The sequence below is a fragment of the Mytilus edulis genome, chromosome 1, assembly GCF_963676685.1.
Source record: "Mytilus edulis chromosome 1, xbMytEdul2.2, whole genome shotgun sequence".
Classification (NCBI taxonomy): domain Eukaryota; kingdom Metazoa; phylum Mollusca; class Bivalvia; order Mytilida; family Mytilidae; genus Mytilus; species Mytilus edulis.
Genome location: NC_092344.1, coordinates 13,553,475 through 13,568,624, shown reverse-complemented (window position 1 = coordinate 13,568,624; position 15,150 = coordinate 13,553,475). Strand labels below are relative to the sequence as shown.

The following is a 15,150-nucleotide window of genomic DNA, read 5'->3' as shown; positions in this document are numbered from 1 at the left end:
GTTTATGCTTTGATTTTGCCATTCGAAGAGGGACTTTCCCGATTTGAATTTTCCTTGGAGTTCGGTATTTTTGCTATTTTACTTTTTATGCAATAGTTTAATAGCACATTAAGGTTAAATCCCAAATATTCAAATGGATATGTCTTTGAAATTGGGTACATTTCTTTAAAGCTCATCTAAGATATCATGGTTATAATGTGTAACGCTATATGGGCATTTCTTCGGCATAATACAAGCATTAGTATAAGATAGTTGGATAATCAAACAAAGGTAATTCAACACATCAGAACCCTCAGGAAAGAAGGAGATAAACCTCGTTGACCATGTTCATTGTGTAATCCAAACTACATAACCAATATATAAAGAAGATGTAGTGTGATTGCCAATGAGACAACTCTTCACAAGGGACCAAATGACACAGAAATTAATAACTATAGGTCACCAATATTTGTTCTTGTAGGTTTTATGTATACAGGCTGTCGTCATATACGTGCCAGAAAAAAATAATAGAATAGCTGTATCACTGTAAAAAGAAAAATTAGATATATAGAAACTCAAAAATGTGTATATGATATATGGTAATTACTTCAGATTTTGTCAAACAGGAGAAAAAGTCATCTCTATTGTATAAAGAAATATAGTCTTTGATTAAGGCTTTACAAATACATTGTAGTGTCGCAAAATACTTAATTTAGGTGTACAGTATAATAATATGTGTTGACTTTAAAGGTTTATCCATTCATTAAAGACTATTTCATCATGTTGACACATTCACAATTGAAATTCTCAATATAACAAATTAAGTTACAAATTGTGTTTTAAATATTTTCTTTCACTATATATAATAAATTTTGAAAGTTTTCTGTTGATGACGGATTGAAACAAAATAGAATATGGGTAAGCCGTTTTAATTGTTTAAGGAATCGGCACTAAATGACATACACAGTGTCGGACTATCATGACATTATTAGGTTGCTCTTCTAGGCTAATTTATAATATAATGCTGGTTTACCACTCACACAAATATTCATATGAATACTTCTCTAAAGAGTTCAACAATACCACCATTAGGTTAAAATGAATATTAAATATAAAATACAGAATTGAATAGATATTTTGGATAACAAACATATTTTATAAGTACGAGTACTTTGTTCGATATTTTGATGGAGTGTTTACAGAGATGTTAAATAACTCATTTCCATTATCTGTAAATATTTGTTTAATTGTACTATGTTTTTTACACCGGTCTTTTAATGGAATTATGTTTTATGTTTTACTAACCATTCATGTATCTTTCTATGATAGAAATAAAAAATAATAAACTACAAAAAGATTGCCTGAACATGACAGGCGAATGGGGTACTGTCCCTCGAACAATAAAGAACATAGTGTTTGATGAAAGAAACATCTGATTGTATGTTTACTTTCTTTTTTAATGCAACACTGACATCTAATGAAAATGAATATACATTTTATTGAGAAAGATACGTAATGCGTAAAGGTTTTATGAAAAACAAGTTAGGTAATTACTATGGTAAGTTCAATAACTCTGAGTTGACAAAAGAAACCACATAGAGAATTAAGTATTTTAAGCAAGCAATCATGTCACATAAATCATACAATGAAATAATGAACAAAAGTTAAAAGTTATTATAAATCATGTTCAATAATAAAAACCATATCGTTAAACGGACATGGATAGTGGTAGACATTTGGCCATGTTAGAGGAAAACTATTGACCTGTACTTATTGACGCTTATTAATGTGATTTATGTAATATTTTATGTATTGCTAATTGTAAGCCATAGAGTGACTATCAAAACTACACGCCTACATTGTTGGTATCTTTATATAACCAGCGCGGATCCAGCCACTTTAAAAATAATTAAAGATTGGTTCCGTCACATGAAAGTCATTTTAAAAGAGGGGTTCCAACCTTTTTTCCCAAATAAAAGCATAAGAAATCAAACATAAAGGGGTAGACTCTATCATGATTAATATTATAATGTTACGTGTACCTCAAAATATCTGGATTGTAAATGAAACGAGTATATTAACATGTGCGGTTATAAATTGTGTTAGTTCAAATGAGTATGCATTAAGGCCTTTTTTATGCCGCGTTTTATTCTATGATTGTTATTGTTATGATTGAAACTTATCAAACAATAGATTTGAAAACCCAAGCTAGTGCATATACATTTCATAGAGTTAAGTAAACTAATAGTAAAATATAAAATCGTCTTTCGAGTTGACTAATACCATTTATTTCACTTGTGAAATATTGTTGACATAAGTTATGCAAATATTCAAGCATCTTTATGTAAATGTACCATCTTTTATATAGATTTTGTTTAGATACCTTGAACTCATGATAATAAAATTAACTTGAAACTAGATGGTTTAACCCTCTCAGGAAAATCTCGTTTATCATTACAGTATACGTATGTGCGTATGACAAATTGTGCACAATTAAAAGTCTTAATTGTTAGCTTTTAGGCGTATATGAAAACGAAAAAGAGATGCAAATCAAGGAGTCAGTTATCATCTTTAAGAATTGTATTTTATTTTTTGCATAATTGATATTAATGCAATGAAACTAAAACTAGCCATAAATCATAAGTTAAGTGATCTAGAAATGTTAATTGTAAACAGATATGTAGTTATGTATGTATGTATATAGAAATGTATATAGGTATGGCAATTCTATATATGAGTGAGACTGTAAAATGCATGTTGGGCTTTCCTGTAATTCATGGTTTCCAATGATTCGTTTTCAAATGTTGAAAAAAAGTAAGTAGATGAAATTATGATTTGAATTATTTACACTGATTGAAATTGATATCAGAAGAGTTGTCTTCCGTTTTTTATTTTGTACTTAAACTAGGCCGTATGTTTTTTCGTTTGTTTTACATTTGTCATTTTGGGGCCTTTTATAGCTGACTATGCTGTATGGGCTTTACTCATTGTTGAAGGCCGTACGTTGACCTGTAGTTGTTAATTTCTGTGTCAATTGGTCTCTTGTGGAAAGCTGTCTCATTGGCAATCATAAGTTAACACATCTTTTTTTTTTTTTATAATTGCTAATATGTTACAACATCATTACAATTAAACTATAGATATAGGAAGATGTGGTGTGAGTGCCAATGAGACAACTCTCCATCCAAATAACAATTTATAAAAGTAAACCATTATAGGTCAATGTACGGCCTTCAACACGGAGCCTTGGCTCACACCGAACAACAAGCTATAAAGGGCCCCAAAATTACTAGTGTAAAACCATTCAAACGGGAAAACCAACGGTCTAATCTATTTAAAAAAATTTAAAAAAAAAAGAGAAACTCGTACAAATTACATATTTTCGTATTCTATTACTGTTTTAATTACCTTACACCAAAATTGTGTTGTCCAAGTTTGGTACTTTTTTGCTATCATTTAACATCTCACCCCTTATTTTATTGATTCTATATTTACATTGTGCCATAGATCAATTCGTTCAGTGTTTGTTCACTTGTTTGTGTTAATATGTCTTTTGATTCAGTTAAAGGTGTACTTGGGTAATTTTAGGTGAATTTAAATAAATCAAGAATTTGTTATTGATACTAAAAGCTGAAAGAGTTTTAGTTAAGGATCAAAATAAGCTAAAATATTGAAAAGTCATGGAGCTCCTATTTCGAGATATTTGATTTATAAAATAAGAGCGGGAAAAGGCTGACTCGGACTTTTACCTTATATTTGCCTTGCTATTATAACGGTCTAAAATCAATGTGATGTTACACTATTGTTTCAGGTAATGGTCAAGGTCGATACAATTTAAAAAAAACCGTTAAAAACCCGCTTCATTTGTTTGCACCTGTCCCTAGTCAGGTATCTGATGTTAAGTGGTTGTAGTTTGTTGATGTACCGGTCCCTAGTCAGGTATCTGATTTTAAGTGGTTGTAGTTTGTTGATGTGGTTCATAAGTGTTCTTCGTTTTTTTTTTAAATAGATCAGACCTTTGGTTTTCCTGTTTGAATGGTTTTACACTAGTCATTTCTTCGGGCCCCTTGTAGCTTACTGTTTGGTGTGAGCCGTGTTAAAAGCAGTACTTTGACCTATAAAGGTTTACTTTTACAAATTGTGACTTGGGTGGAAAGTTGTCTCATTGGCACTCATACCACATCTTCTAATATCTAATCATAAGTATCAATATAATTAATATAAATCGACCTAAATATCGGTACGAAAGTTAATTCAAATTTACAGAATTATATATTCATAAATAAACAAAAGTAAATTTTAATTTAAATGCTTTTAAATGTCTAGCCACTTTAATCTTTTCCATTCAGGCGTACTTCTTTAAGAATTCTTTTGTTAATACAAAAATAATTTTGTCTCATTCATCATGATACAGTATTTCATAGATGACAACTGATATTTGGTTATAATAAACTCATGTCACATGAATTTATGTAGATTATTATTTTATTCAGCAACAATTGAAATTTTAATACCCATTGTTGGTGTCCACCTTCTGTATCATTTCTGTAACATTTGTGTGATTCAAGTACACGTCAGATATAATTTCGGATGATGAACAACTGTAAGTTTTTTTTCTTTCTTTCTGTTTTATATATATATATATATATAACTATCTTTTAAAATTGAAAATAGTGTTGCTACATTGAGTATGTGTCGTATATCTTTATGTAGGATTAATTCCAGATAGTTGCTAAATGAACTACATCCCAACCTTTTCTATGTGAAACAACATATCGCCTCGATTTTCCATGCATAAGATATCGTGTTTTCCTAAAGTTCTCTGAATTTACTAATTTGATCTCATGCGCCCAGACCTATCTGTGCTGTTTCTCTACCAAGGGCGCAGTATTTAAAATTAGTTAGAAAAAGATTGTCGGCTATTGATAATAATGAAAAGTGACATCATTTTTTGTTAGCTGTAACCAAATATTTTGTCTTCATGTTTAACCTACGAGTCTGAAAGTTTTGTTTCCCAACCTTAATGTCAGATGGTAGCTGTGGTACTATAATGCAAAATCCAGATGCATAATGCCGATATTTTATGTATCAGAAGTAATATTGGCGACCGAAAAATTTTCTCATATATAAAATAACGATGGATTGTCTCAGAAAAAAAAAGAATTATACATATCTAGATTATCATATTCAGAAAAAAATCATTTTTGAAATTAAATTGTCGTCACAGTAAATGTATGGTGTGTGTATACAAAAAAATACCAATGGAGATTTTAAATATGACAGTAAATGTTTTTACTGGATATACCTCTGTGATTAAAAGAAGTAGACAGTACAGCGTCTGTTAAACTCATTTAAGGCTCCCATAGTACTGTGTTTGGATTATAGCTAAGTGAAACAGTAGCACAGTTTATATAAAATTGTTCACTAATCGTCCATGAACTCTTGTGGTCACTATACAAATTGTATTTAAGCGTACGGATATTGTACTGAGTGGCATTTTGATTAAATGTAGATTTGGACATCACTTTAAAATAATTTAAATAATTATTTGATTATCTAATGATTCTCAATATGTAATTTTGTCATATCCTTAAAAAAAGGGAAATGAAGCCAATGGAATAAAACCTTACTTTGACTGAATTGAATTAAAACGTCTAATTCTAGACGAGATGTTAATTATTTGAACTGTCATCTGATGATCTCTTATGAGCAGATGAAGATACACATTAAAACAATATCCTTCGGTTTTTTTCTTTTTGGTTTATTACATGTATTTTCGGACCTTAATGTAAACAGCTGGACGGGTGTCAGAGATGAGAAAAAATCACTTATCCTCTTTGAGAACTAATTCTGTCTTTAGTTTTTTTTTAGTGCAGGATTACCTCTTGTTCTCTCTAAGTTTTTTTTAAAGAAAGTGCGGATACTTTTTAAAATTGTACGTACGTGTGTCAAAAAAATATATTCCTTGTATTTGTCCTGCTTCTTCTGCAATGGCCGAGTTATATAGTAAAAACTGTTATGGCGGTTGCCTTTTTATTGCAATTAATTTATCCTGCATATGATTGGTTTATCCGTTATTGTTTCATAAAACACCGCCTGCTTTGTGTGTTCCTACGCTGGAGGGAGATACCTAAAAGAAGATGTAGGCATAACAATCCGAAATCGATGGCATTTAGCATTGTTAGAGTAGAGAGTCATAATGAATAATTTGATCTTGAAGATGAAAAAGCGACACACAAAAATATGTTTCCTCATTTAAAGATATACGAAGATGTGGTATGAGTGCCAATGAGACAACTCTATCTAAGTCACAATTTGTAAAGTAAGCCATTATAGGTCAAAGTACGGCCTTCAACACAGTCTTTGCTCGCACCGAACAGCAAGCTGCATTTATAAGGGCCTCTTAAGTTTATTTTATATATCATTGCATGGCCTTTCATTTAATATTTTACAACACTTTTTAGCTATTCTACTTAATATGAGATGAAATGAATGTGAGCCTTAAATAAAGAATTTAGCTTGAGGTAAAGATAAGCGGAGTACATTTACCATTTATCATAATATTGGTATAAATCGTTTCTTTCAGAGGATTAAATTTTAATTTTCGACGAAGAACGATAGGCTAAAGAGTTTATAAAGACATAATTTAGTTGATTAGTCTTGGTTTTATTTTTTCTTCACTTTAAAGTTTATAAATTAACCCTTGTTTTGTATCTACTTTGTTAAGTACCTTCTCAAAGATTTTAAACAATATATATGTAATAAAAACATTCTATTAATAACAAAATAAATATTTATATTACCGTTTTTCGACTCTTTACGCTTAAAAAGTCAAGTTCGGGACACTTTATTTAGCCAATTAAGCCAAAATAATAACACGAATTCGTTACTAATTTATCATAGTGATAAATGGCTGAGAACTTTGGCTTTGAGGTTATATCTTGAGTGTAAGTGATAAGAAGATAATGAGGCGAAATAGTGAACCAGTATTGGGTATTTCCGAACAAATAAGGGTACCTATGAGATCGAATACGTTAGTGCATAGACTATCTAAACAACTCGGAGTTAGAAACATCAGATGGGAATTGTTAACTATGCCGCGTTTATCTGAAGGTAAATATACTGCAATCATAAGACTGATATTGGTGCGATTCGTATAATTAAAAGAAGGTTACGAATCAAAGATCAAGCTTTTTCGCAATCTGTTACATGAGAGTCGCAAACAATTTATCTAAACAAAGAAGAGACCAATGTAACCCAATTCTCCTCATGCTCATAGTACATTACAACGGATAGATAAAAAGTACATTTATGTAGGGAGAAAACCATGTTCATGGCTAAATATGATTGCAAGGAGACTGTCACGACCTGTACACGTTACGAACTCTTGACCGTTCCCCGGTTTATACTAACACAAGCAACACGACGGATGCCACATGTGGAGCACGACCTGCTTATTCTTCCAGAGCACACGATATCACTCCCGTTTTTTTTTGGTTGGGTTCGTGTTGCTAAATCTTAACTTTTCTATCTTGTATATTGTGTACTGTTGTTTGTCTTTTTGTCGTTTTTTGTCGTTTTTGCAATGACATTGTCTGTTCGTTCTCAACTGATCAGTTTGGATATTCTTACGGAACCTTTCGCCTCTCTGACTAAAACGAAATATAATTGTAGTTATAGACTTACAAATTGACCCAGCTGGTATATTATGAAGAATTATCTTAATTTTAACTGAACCAGTAGTTATATTCTTTGCAATATTGTGATTGATTGATTGATTGATTCTCTTTATTTCCTCCATTATACTGAAGATTTACATTTTATAACACAAATATTATAAACTAATTACAAGAAATGAACAACATAATTATAATTACAGACTACAATTAAAGCACACACAAAAAAAAAACCAATGTTACTTACAAAATGTATATCTATGTATATCTCTATATGCTACATTTGTTAAGTTCAGATATTTTAGTGACTAAAATTAAACCTATGCTCAGATTATTCGTCTTTAAATTTTCCGTACATGTGTATCTCATTGATATCCCCTTTTCTTCAAATTACCTGAATTTGAAAGGGAATTTTTGTTAATTTTGTTTTAAAATTTAATCATTTCACTAAATGAATATATTCTTTTAGCATTATTTTTATAATGTCTAGCAAGGGTAAAGGAGTAGTATGAAATTCAAAACAGTGTAGCTGTGGCCATTGATTGACACATTAAAATCATTCATTGACTGGGACAATTTAGGTGAACGTTTGTATGTAACGACCAATGCTCACTATGTACTTTTTACAGACACTTAAACTATGGGGTCACCAAAGGTTCTCAACACCTAAATAAAGTAATTCGAAAAATTAATCAGAAATAACACGATATTTTGATTTATATCAATTATATAAATCAAAACACAAAGGTTATTCCTGATTAATTTTTCGAATTATTTTATAATTAAAGGCGTTAAGAAACCTTTGTTGACCCCACAGTTTAAATGTCTATCGTAGGTACGTCATGAACAGTGGTTGTTACAGACAAACGTTCACGTAAATTGTCCCAGTCAATGGATGATTTTGATGGGTCAATCAATGGCCACAGCTACACTATTTTGAATTTCATACTATTTTATAAATTACCTGAAAATTCAATCATTTTATAAAATGCCTTAAAGAAGAAAATGTCTGTAATATATTATACTATGATAAAAAGACTACAAATCAAAAATGGCATTATGCTTACCTCTGAAAAATGAAGTGTGCTATTATCAAGTGTATTTACTTATTAGTTGATATTGGTTTCCATTGTTTATTTATGTAAATGAGTGTGAATTATTAGTACATTGTCAAGCTATCTACTTAAAATGGCCTTTCCTACGCTAATTGTATGTTGCTATTATATCATAATTGTTGGAAGAATGTAGATTGTTGTACGGCTCCTTTTAAATAAGTATCGAACATTACCTGTTTCTTTAGCCCGTACTGAATCATATATTCTAATAATGATTCAAATCTCCCTTAAAATTCAATTCATTGGTACTTGTCTTAAATTCAAGTTGATCGGAATGAAAAACAATATTTATATTGACTTGTCTCCCTTACCTTACTTAAAACAAAAACTAATCCATGTAATAAAAAAATAAACATGTCTTTGATATAAAAAGGAGAAAATGTTGGATGTTAATGATTTGATATTATATAAAAAGAAAATATTACTAAATAACTAACAGTTAAATATGCGCGCCCTACACTACATGATGCCGTTATATGTTTGATGTAATTAAAATCTGGCTGCTGACACATATTTAACTTAGAATGAGCTACAAGGACATATACATTATCAATCGGTTCAAGTGTAATTTTGCTCGTAGATATTTTAATAATGATCAATATAATACCTCCATGAATTTCTCGATACAAGTGAACCCTTTCAATATAACAATCAATTAGTTTTGAAATATTTTTATAAATTCCGATAAATGACAATTTTCATTTCAAAATATATTTGATGTTTTATTTAAATAATATAAACCTGTTGATTTATTCTCGTTAACACTACTGCCTATCAATTTCTTAAACGATCCACATCAATGATTTAACGTGACGAGGCTTAAAGTTTACCACAAGTAAAACCATACGGATTATAATTGTACGCAGCCACCCATTTTCAACAATAAAAATAAACAATCTTTTCGCAGTAAAACGATAATATAAAATTTTCACACTTTTCCCCAATCATTGTATATTTCAACTTTAAACCAGATATTTGATACAATTTCAAGTCTTAAGGATTAAACTCTCGTGAACTTGGTCAGATACAAAAGATTTTAACTAAGCTAATCTTTCCGGCTATTGTGGTCTATAATTTTAAGTGCGATGTGAAATTAAATTGTAATGAAGTTGAAATGACCTCTTTCACTGTTATACCCCGCTAATGGACAAAACTCTCGTAGCTGTTTATAGCCAAGAAAGCCTCGGGTAAGGAATTAATCATTCAAAACATAAATACTGCAGATATGTGATCACTTTATGATTTGATTTCCTTTGTATAGACAGTGAGACACGTAACACACTCTTTCTTACATGTAAAAATAATTGGATTATGAAGTCATATTTCATACTTATTATCAGATGAATTATGACTTGTTTTATAAACTGTTTCATTATTGACCGTATTCGAAAAGCAACGGACATGGGACAAAAACTTTATGGTAAGAATTTTTTAAAAGTATTGAAATTATGAAATAAAAAACTTATTTGTTCGTGCAATTACTTGTAAAATCTTGACGGATTTACACGTTTTAAAATACGGAGTAAATTGCAACGTCTATAGAGAGTATATGTGTCCCTCTGGTATATTTCGTACTTCTTCTTTGAAAATTGTTATACATTTATAAAGTGCTGTTTTCATTTTTTAGCTCCTCCCTCCAATTACTAAAGGGAAATTTGACAAAAAAATGATAAAATCCTGCTTGCGTTATTATATAACGTGAAATTAATATTAAACCGGAAAATATAATTATGCTTAATCGTTAAAATGATAAGTTTACAATCATTTGATCAGTAAACAAATAAATGCATTATCTCATGTGTTATGTATACATGTACTGGAGAGAAGTCTTGACTTCTAACCAAAACATGTAGACCATTTAAACATTGCATATAATTTGTACCCACGATATATACTAGTACGTGTATTCGTCAATCTCTTTCAGTATAAGTTACAATTACAATACAACGAGTTTTGTTTGGATATAAAATCTATTTGACTGATCTCCCTTAGCCTGCTTTTTCATGGAATAATACTTCCGTAAGATTAGTTCCAACTGGAAACACGTTCTGGAACACTATTTCATATACATTTGTAATTGTTCATGGCTGAGTGTAGCATGCATAATGTTTCCTAAAATAGGAACAGATATTAAACAAATGATTTTTAATTGAGTTTCCAGAGAAACCGCTCTTAGGAAATATACAGAAATTAAAAAAAAAAAGTTTTTCTGTTACAAATTAAAGATGTATTGTTTTATGTGTACATGTCATGCTTCAAGAGCTCTTGATTGGAATAATAAACATTCTTATATTCTTTTATTCTTATATATTCTTAGGAGAAACAAATACACGTTAAAACCTGAATAGAAAATAACTATGTTATCAATTAACCTATTTACTACATTCTTCCTTTGGTATCGTGTCCTTTCGATCCAAGTACATGTTAGCACCCTACAGGGTCGTACCCCTGTTATTAGCCCCGGGGTTCGTTCTTTCCTAACACAGTCAAAACAAACTTTAGTTAAATAAATAAATTAAGATAGACATTTTTTGTTCGTGGTATCGCAGTCGGGAATGTAGGTGGTATATAGTGTATCTTATATATCGTTACGTTGGTCAATTTAATTGAAATCACGCTTTTAATTATTGAAATACACTTGATTTATATAAACACACACTAGAAGGAACGGACAGTGAACCACAAACCATAGAATATATATATTAGCTGTCACACAAAGTTCAAATTTTATCAACTTTTATTTGCATGTTAACACCAATTAAATCAAACAATGACCGTCAGTCAAGATACCGTCTGAATGCGGGTCTAGGTGGGGGTCCTTCACTTTTATATTCTTTTTCTCTGATATTTGATCTTATCTCCCATTATTCTCTAAACTTTATACATGTATTAAAGCGGCTCAATATTCTTTATTCCATATTTGTTTGATCCGCATTTCTCTTGTCTTTTTTTTCTTTTGCTCGTTATTCTCTATTCTGTAAACCCCCATCCACATCCTCTTGAATCAAATGACAGGGCAATCAATTAGTACTACAGCTATAATTTGATTATAGTTGCTGATTTTATAGTAATGAAATCTTATTATCTCTTTACAGAAAAAGACAAGCACAAACAGTCAGACGTTTCAAATCCTGCATATGAGGAGGAAACAGTTGAAACGGACAGACCACCACCTTTGCCTCCACGAAAAAGAGTGTCACATGTGGATCCAAAGTTAAAACGTCATTCTGCACCACCTTCTCCTTCGTGGAATGCACAACAGGTATATCCTGTAAACGGTGGTTCTTCGCGAGCACCTTCTAAACGCAAACGGGACAGTTTTCAAAAGAAAAAATACGAATATAAACAGAGAACAAGAGCGCACAGTTCTTCTTCGTCGTGTTGCTCAATTGAGGATTACAACGACAATAAACATACCTTTGATGAAGAAACGAGTAGCAGATCAGGTTCCCGGACACCAGATCCGGATCATTATAATAGGGATATATTACTAAAATCTGCTGAGTTGTTTGCGCAACCAATGCAGAAAATGACACAGTCAAAACCATCACTTAAATATTCACCTAGTTCATTATCATGGCCGGAAATGGAAAGTGCAAATCATATAGAATCAATTGACAAACTAAGGAGTCTAGAAATGATATTCAAAAACAGACGGTCACCAACTTCACCGTTGGACAACCGAAAAATGGAATTTACAATAGGACATAAACCAATTCAATCAAATTCAGTGGATTCAAGCCCTGCTCAAATTCACCGGGACAAGACAAAAATAATGAGACAGCGGCCACATTCGTTTGGCCTTTACGGACAACAAAGTCATGATGGAAATATGTTGCTGGATTTACGAAATGCTTTAAAACAGCAAAAGAAAACGGATTATTATAAAACCAAACGGAAACCCCTAATGGTGCATGAAGATCCTGGCTCTGTGTCGGATCTTGAATGTATTATGGAAAATATCAAAGATCGCAAGTAAGTCATTAATATGGTTAATTCTTGATTACTTTGCTAATTAATTGTAGGTTGGTGGTTTAGTAGTGAAGACCGATTGCTTCATTGCTTAAGATCGCTTGAAATATCTGTATATGAGAAGGTTGGGTTTCACTCTTCCACACACATCTCTACTACCCATACCGGAGTTTAAACTAGAATGGGTACTTTAGGGGCCTCGGTTGGCAGAAGTGACCTCCATCTTTGACCGGAACATGAATCTTCAGATATCTCAGTTTGTCTGTTCCAACCGAGTTGTCCAGATGTTCACGCCGGGTTCTTTGGCATCCTCCACCATAATAACAGCCTTCCCGGTGTCCGAGCACTCCCATTGTGCTTGGTCGGGAATTTGTCTTTGATGGTGGGTTGAACATATGTTAGTGAAATCTTGTTATGGAGTGTTTATGGATACCACTGTACCTTCGCAGTTTTAGAGCTGAGCACCGAATAACGGAGGTATCAACCCGAATATACTTACATAGGCTAAGCCTTAAACAAGCTTATTAAATAGTCAAAAATTGACTCAATGAAACAATTGTACGAAAAGGCAATCTGTATTAAAACTGATCTGAAAGGTTTTAAAAGATTATAAATGTTAGTTTGAATTTCGATATGTCCCAGTAGATTGGGAATAACAAAAGTTCCGAATTCTAAGAAAAAATCAAAACTTAACATCCTAGTATATGAAATGGCAAAATTAAAAGCTTAAACACATCAAACGAATGGAAACAACTATCAATTTTCTGACTTGGTACAGGCATTTTCTTCTATAGATAGATAATGGTGGATTAAATCTGGTTTTATCGCTAGCTGCATGTAAATCTCTCACTTGTATATATGCCAGTTGCATATAATTCCAATCAAAATTCAGTTAAACATAGAATGGACTTCATGACTGAGTGATTCTTAATGTGAAACGGGTGTCAGCAGGGGACAATCTACAAATAGTGGGCTCCACGGTAACATGCGTACACCAAGTGATGACAAAAAGCTCTCTTCTTAGGCAAACCAAGCTAAATTATCCTAACCGTTAACCTTAATTCGATTAATTTCTACTTTTTAGTTTCCACTGTTAAAAGAGTTTTTGACGTCATCATTTTAAAAAAATACATGCAAAGAACAAATCAATATGATGTGGTCGAATATTGTCTGACACAAGAATTAATGGCAACATACCAAAAATAGTTGTCAACATTTAAAACATTACATAATATCTCATCTTTCCGTTGATAAAAACACCAATCTATTATTTTTAGAACAGTAGTCAGATGCTGGTTCAAATATCATTAATTACTTGCTCTTTTGCAAGGTTTCAGGAGGAAGAAGATATATCATAGTTAATCGTCTAAGTTTCTTATTTATAGCTTAAATTCACGAGGTTATTTCTTGAGCATTCAGATGGTTTTCTATAACATAAAATGATTTAGAAGCGTAAAGTTCCTTCTAAAGATTTACGAAGCCATGGCAAATTGTAAAATATTCATTTTATATGGCTTGTTACGTAGTTTGACTATTTGTAAACAATTTACAATGCCGAGAAATAAATGTGTTATGACATTGAAAGTTTCTTGAATTCTAAAAAAAAAGGGAGAACGTAAACAAAAAATGAGACACATGTTCTCCACCGACACAAGGAGCAAGGATTACAATATTTAAAGGTCACTTCAACGATAAGCAAAAACCCAATACCTTTTGCAAGCTAAAAAAGGTCTCAGAGATATTTGGTTGTTTATAAGTTTACAAGTAACTGTCAGTTATATACGGGGGAGTTCAAAGCACTTTTTATGCTCCACCTACGATAGTAGAGGGGCATTATGTTTTATGGTCTGTGCCTCCGTTCGTCCGTGCGTCCGTCTGTGCGTCAGTCCGTTCGCTTCAGGTTAAAGTTTTTGGTCGAGGTAGTTTTTGATGAAGCTGAAGTCCAATCAACTTGAAACTTAATACACATGTTCCCTATGATATGATATTTCTAATTTTAATGCCAAATTATAGTTTTGACCCCAATTTCATGGTCCACTGAACATAGAAAATGATAGTGCAAAGTTCAGGTTAAAGTTTTTGGTCAAGGTAGTTTTTGATGGCGTTAAAGTTACATTAACTTGAAACTTAGAACACATGCATGTTCCTTATGATATGGTCTTTCTAATTCCAAATTAAAGTTTTGACCCCAATTTCACGGTCCACTGAACATAGAAAATGATAGTGGGAGTGGGGCATCCGTGTACTATGGACACATTCTTGTTTCAATTACATTCAGTATGCACGCTCGAGTCTGAAAAGGTTTAAAAGCTTTATTTTCTTACTTGTGTATGTTTGGCATCATGCATTTTTTTACAAGAGGTGTATCATAGAGATGGCAAACTTTAGTTTTCCTATTGGATACAAAT

The 15,150-nt window shown here is 31.7% G+C and overlaps 1 protein-coding gene across 4 annotated transcripts in view; it reads left to right on the top strand.

Annotated features, from left to right (window-relative positions):
• Window positions 1-15,150, top strand: part of LOC139524440 (pleckstrin homology domain-containing family G member 7-like) — a 144,594-nt gene that overhangs the window by 76,944 nt on the left and 52,500 nt on the right. For 3 of the 4 annotated variants that reach the window (XM_071319216.1, XM_071319236.1, XM_071319225.1), the window contains one exon: window positions 11,866-12,745. In XM_071319216.1, the coding sequence (XP_071175317.1) occupies window positions 11,866-12,745 (880 nt within the window). Of the gene's footprint in view, window positions 1-2,700; window positions 2,794-11,865; window positions 12,746-15,150 lie in introns of those variants that run through there. The other variant, XM_071319244.1, reaches the window with a different exon arrangement.